Source organism: Acartia tonsa, chromosome 12, assembly GCF_053477335.1.
Source record: "Acartia tonsa isolate MP-2025a chromosome 12, ASM5347733v1, whole genome shotgun sequence".
Classification (NCBI taxonomy): domain Eukaryota; kingdom Metazoa; phylum Arthropoda; class Copepoda; order Calanoida; family Acartiidae; genus Acartia; species Acartia tonsa.
In genome coordinates this window covers 3,614,443-3,620,442 of record NC_137271.1, presented here as the reverse complement: position 1 = coordinate 3,620,442, position 6,000 = coordinate 3,614,443, and the positions used below count along the sequence as shown (strand labels likewise).

At 31.1% G+C, this 6,000-nt stretch overlaps 2 protein-coding genes across 5 annotated transcripts in view; both read left to right on the top strand.

The window, feature by feature from the left end:
- The first annotated feature begins 356 nt into the window (after positions 1-356).
- The window catches only part of LOC145333122 (uncharacterized), a 51,305-nt gene continuing 45,661 nt past the window's right edge, over positions 357-6,000 (top strand). The window contains exon 1 of the mRNA XM_080178276.1: positions 357-833. The gene's annotated coding sequence lies outside the window, so the exon portion shown is untranslated. The remainder of the gene's footprint in view (positions 834-6,000) is intronic.
- Positions 1,401-6,000, top strand: part of LOC145333124 (uncharacterized) — a 79,046-nt gene continuing 74,446 nt past the window's right edge. For all 4 annotated transcript variants that reach the window (XM_080178281.1, XM_080178279.1, XM_080178278.1 and 1 more), the window contains exon 1: positions 1,401-3,204. In XM_080178281.1, coding sequence (XP_080034407.1) covers positions 1,452-2,408 — 957 coding nt within the window. In that variant the 5' untranslated portion in view covers positions 1,401-1,451 and the 3' untranslated portion in view covers positions 2,409-3,204. The remainder of the gene's footprint in view (positions 3,205-6,000) is intronic.

Here is a 6,000-nt window from a genome sequence, read left to right as displayed (position 1 = left end):
TTGTCTTATACTTATTTTTAAAATCCACAATTAAAAATTCAGCTCCTCCCTTCTCAAGTTCCTTCTAGAGGCCTCATAGGGCGTAGCAAGTAGTCCTTAGACTAGGTTATACTTTGTACGTAACTAGCGCGCGTTGTATAGGAAAATGAAAAAAAACTTATTGGTGCAACCCCCCCCCCCAAAAAAAAAAAAATATTTTTAATTTCATTTTAAAATTCATTTTTAAAAAAATATTTGGTGGGGGGGGGGGGGTTTCTAAGAGCGATTTCTCTTAAGAGGGTAGTGGTTCAGCGGTTAGCTAGATCCTTCGGTACAAAGTAACAAACAGATTGACAAACTGTTAATTTATTATAAGGATAACAGGATCTAGGTTTGTTTGTACTAAAGGATCTTGCTAACCGCTGAACCGATATGGTAGCTTAGGGTAGCTTCTCATAGGTACTGGGAAGGTTTATAACTATTTAAGGTTAAGAGTACAACCAACCACCACCCCAAGAGAAATTGACCATAGAAAAAAAATTACTCCCCTGACCCTCCCCCCCCAAGAAAAGAATTTTAATTGCTCACTGTTTTAAAATTCATTTTTTCCCAGATGTCAAAATATAAATTTTGATCTTCGCAACTTATGGATGTTGTCATCCATGTTTTTTACTTTTTCTTTTTAAATCTAAAATAAAAACTTGGGTTAATCGATTTCAACTCTTCCCTCCTCAAGTTCCCTTAGAGGCCTCTAGGAACGTAGACGCTAAGTAAAAGGATCTCTTGTGTCTGTCTGTGCGCACTGAAAGATATTGGTAACCACTGACCCGATATGATATGGTTCTTCTTTACAGGTTAGCTTCTTACAAGTCCTGCTTAGGTTTTTGAATAGGTTTCCACCACCCACCCAAGAGAAATGATTTTGGTCAACAGCTTATCTTAACATAGATTGAAAAGAAAACATTTTACGTGCACCTAGAGACTTATAGATGAGTAGCCGCTAGCAGACTTAAATGTATTAGTATAGGTAACTAGAAAAAAAATCATTATTTTTATTAGGAATGTATGTTTTGTATGTTTTTTTATGTACGTAACATATTTTTTTTGGTGTACGTTATATACCTACATTTTTATAAAATTGGCCAGTCTGGAGTTTCTACTTGATAATTAAATAAGAATAAGAATTGTGTTCTGATGTATAGCAATGAGATACAATAATCAGATAATAACAATTTATTTGTTATTTTTAAATTTTTAATATCAGACTCACTAAAAATAATACAGCAGCATGTTACTTACATTAAGTATGTCCTATTTTTATATCAATGAAATAAACACAAACCATAAAAAAAGAAAAGAATGAATTAAGTAATAAATACTTTATTTCGTTCTAAGTTATATAAGTTTACTATTTCAGATTTGTGACTGATGCCAGTGTAGAAATATCTCTAATTATATAAAAGCATAGAATAATGGATAGTGAAAAAGAGAAGAACTCTTGTCAGATTTGTGGCAAATCATTTAGTAGAGCTTATAATAGAAACACTCATATGAGAACACATACTGGTGAGAAACTATATTCATGTGAAATATGTGGCAAAACATTTAATTCATCTCAAAATAAAGATATTCACATGAGAATACATACAAGAGATAAACCATATTCATGTGATGTATGTGGAAAATCATTCACCACAGCTCAAAGTAAAGATACACACATGAGAACTCATACAGGAGAGAAACCATATTTCTGTAAAATATGTGGAAAATCATTTACTCAATATCAACATAAAAACACTCATATGAGAACACATACAGGAGAGAAACCATATTCATGTGAAATATGTGGAAAATCATTCACCACAGCTCAAAGTAAAGACATTCATATGAGAACACATACTGGAGAAAAACCATATTCATGTAATATTTGTGAAAAATCATTTACTCAATCAAGCCACAGAAATAAACATGCTAAGACACATGAAGTACATATTAATGAGAATAATATATCTCTTAGTGACAGCAATATTGATATTAGTGACAACAATATTGATATTAGTGACAACAATATTGATATTAGTGACAACAATATTGATATTAGTGACAACAATATTGATATTAGTGACAACAATATTAATATTAGTGACAAAAATATTGATATTAGTGACAACAATATTGATAATAGTGACAACAATATTGATATTAGTGACAACAATTTTGATATTAGTGGCAACAATATTGATATTAGTGACAACAATATTAATATTAGTGACAACAATATTGATAATCCTGAATTTGAACAAGTATTTATAAAGGAAGAGGACAAAACTAATATTTCTCAAGTAAAAACAGAAAATGCTGAAATGCAAGTTGAAGAAGAAGATTTGGTGAAAAAATATTGGGAAGAATTTACTTCAGATTTGCCTTAGTACCCAGAAAATACTGTACATTTTAGTGTGTTATTAATATTAATGTTTTATTTTTGCCATATTCTAATATTTTGCTAGATGTATTGCTTGATAAAGTTCCAAGATACTATAGTTGAAATTAAAATAATGTAAATATTTGAATAAGAATGTGTAAATTATATTTCCGATTCATATCCTAATACTTCAGAAATATATTTTACTTTGTTTCATGTTCATCATTCATTTGATCTTTTGGTCTTTTGATAATTTAAGACAATGTCATCAAATATATTTTGAAATATCTTATCTGATTTTGTATAATTCGTTCAGGTGGTAATTTTACATTGAAAATTTCTCATAGATTTTTATTTGCATTAATTTTTCTTTCTTAAAATGGGAAAACTGTCTCTTCTTTTATTATTAAATGTTTATATTTAAAGAATTAGATTTAACAGAGTCCATTTTTTCAAATGGAAACCTATTATATTTGAAAGATACCCTCCTCTTATTTGACATTAAAGATAAAGTTATTTTAAATGCTTCATTTTAAGGTGAATAAAATAACATTCCAGAGAACCATATGCAGAGTAAAACTTCATAAACAAGTTGAAAATGTTAATTTATCTTGCTTTTCCATGAGAAAAAAAAACTTGCTTGTTAATTAATTTTGTATCAATGCTTCCTTTTTTTCTATCATAACCTAATGTATATTTTATTGTATTGATATTTGTATGTCTTGTGTTATTTAATTATATTTATTTCAGATGAATAAAATGAAATAAAAGAAAAAAGAAACTTTTAAAGAACTCAATCCAAGGTTTACTTAAAAATTCAGTAAAGTTAGTTGATAATTTATTTAAAAATAGCCACCGGTACTTGCTTACATGTGGTAAACTGGAGCACCGAAACCCCCCCCCCCCCCGCTTAGTTTTGACAAAAATCAAAAATAAGGGGAGGGTAGTTTTTTAATGTCTGGAAAACGGCAAGGAGGAAAAAAGCTCAGCAAGGCAAAGACTTAACCCCCCCCTTAATTCTGAAGAAAATCAAAAATAAGGGGGGGGTAGTTTTTTCACTGTACAACACGCCAGAAAGTTGAGTGAGGTAAATCAAGAAAATCCAGTATACTAGAGGGGAAACCTTATTACAGGGACATTCACAGACTGGCCAGAGTGTATGTTTTGTACGTTTTGTACGTTACGCATCGAATCTGTGTACGTTCTGGACGTTATTTTGATATGTGTACGTAACGTATTTTGAAATTTGTATTTTTGTACGTTTTACGTTTTTTTTTTAAATAATAAGAATCAAATATTAGCAGAAAAGTAATTTGTATGTTTTGTACGAAAATTTTTACAAAAACTATAGGTGTATTATAAAAAATAAATTCAATAATATAGAACAAAAATATGTAGGTAAAATATGTGATATATGTATGTTTTATAGATATAGTTTAAAGAATTGAACAGAAAATGATATGCAGTTGACTAATTTCAAGTCTAAATGCACTTTGTGCAACTAACCTGTAATAGATTTTACAATAATTTTTTTCAAATTCTTTATATATCTACTTAGGTAAATTTTCCGAGATATCATATGGTGTTCAGTTTAGGATTAAGAAGTCTTATTTTTTGGTATCTTCAGTTTTTAAAGAATAAGAATCAAATATAAGTATAAAAGTATTTGTATTTGTAAAAAAAGTATTACGAAAATAGTATATTATCTATAATACAAAGTAGAATGATGTCTGTCTGTCTGTTTGTCCGTCTGTCTTTTAGAAGCTTAAGATCTCAGTAACCACTGAACCTTTTAGGTTCTACTCTTCAGGGAATATTTTTAAGCTATTTTCTTGGGGGGTGGGACACTTAAAGCTTTTTACTTACTACTAGGATTAGCGGCTTCGCCCTTATCCTCTAGAGGATTCGTTCCCTCCTTTATAGGATCGTTTGTTCGTAATTAGTAAAAAAAACGAAAAAAAGATATTGTGATAATTTTTTTTCATTTAGGCCCCACCCAGCTTATTTGCATTAGTTTACAAAAATCAATTAAGGGGTGGTTGTTTTCTTGGGGGGTTGGGTTTTCCACACTCCAAGAAAATAGCCTAAAGCCACCACAGGACCAGTAGATATATTCCCTGAAGAGTAGAACCGAATCTGTTCAGCTATTACCAAGATCTTAAGCTTCAGACAGACAGACATTGTTTTACTTTGTATTAAAGACTAGTATTTTCTGAGATCTTTAGCATTAGACAAAATAACCCTATATCCTATTACTAGCGGCTGCGCCCCTAGCATCTAGGGGCTATATATTCGAAGGAATATGAAATGTCAGACAAATAGCCTAAAACCATACCCAGACTTATTTCTAAAAACGAATAGCCTAAAACCATCTCAGGGTATGTAAGAAGCTTTACTGTAAAGGAGAACCATATCGGTTCAGCGGTTAGCTAGATCTTTCGTTACAGACAAAAAAAGCATAAAACACTTTATATATTAGGATATATATAATCCTCTAAATCCTTTTTTTTCTGTAGCGAAGAATCTCGTTAACTGCTGAACCGACATGATCTGGGAGAGGTTGTAGGCTATTTTCTCTGTCCTTCCATATCCCTTCGAGAACCTGTATTCAAAATGGTAGAAAAATAGCCTAAAACCATCTCGGTAACTGAGTGAAGTTTCCCTGAAATTGAAATCAATCGGTACAGAAGTAATGAAAATCTTAAACATCAAACAAAAAACTTACTACTTTATATAATAGGATATACTTAGTACGTAATAACAGGATGTATGTCTGTCTAATTGTTTGTTTGTACCGAAGGCTCTCTCAACCGATATGGTTCTCCTTTACAGGGTAGCTTCTTATAGGTTCTGGGAGAGGGTACAACCACCCTCCCAAGAGAAATCACTCTTAGAAAAAAATAACCACCCTTCCCCTATTTTTTCTTTCTTTTTAAAATTGAAAACAGAAATGGGGGTGGTCTAATCCACCCCCCCCCCCTTCTCACTAGAAAAATTATTAGCGAAGCTACTCTATAAATACTTTCTCAGTCCGTTATGCCATCGGAGAAACGTGATTTTCTTGGCTCTTGTTTTTTGATTAAATAAGTTCACATCCTACATATTTTCATTGAGATTTACCTTTTGGTTGGGGTGCCAGATCTATTCCTAGATTTTCAAGTTTTTGTGATTTTCTCGACTCCTATATAAGTTAGACGGCTAAAATTTTCAGGGAATAGATAAATTCACATTCTACATATTTTCAAAAAGTTTCTTTAAGGTTTGTCTATTTGTTGCAGTGCTGGATCGATTCCTAGATGTATATGTTTTTATGATTTTCTCTACTCATTTTCTTGATGGATGGTTGTAATTTTCAGGGATTGTATAGGTTTTTATTCTCAATACTTCCACTTTGTTTCATTGAGATTTGATTATTGGTTGGGGGGCTGAATTTATTCCTAGATTTTCACATTATTATATATTTTAAAAAAGGTTTTGTGATTTATTTGAATAAGTTAAATGTTTTTTGTTTATGACACTACTCTATGCCTAGTTTATTTAATTTCCCAGATTTCCATCCATAACTTTTGAGCTTAGCTACTTAAGGATGTTGTCATCCC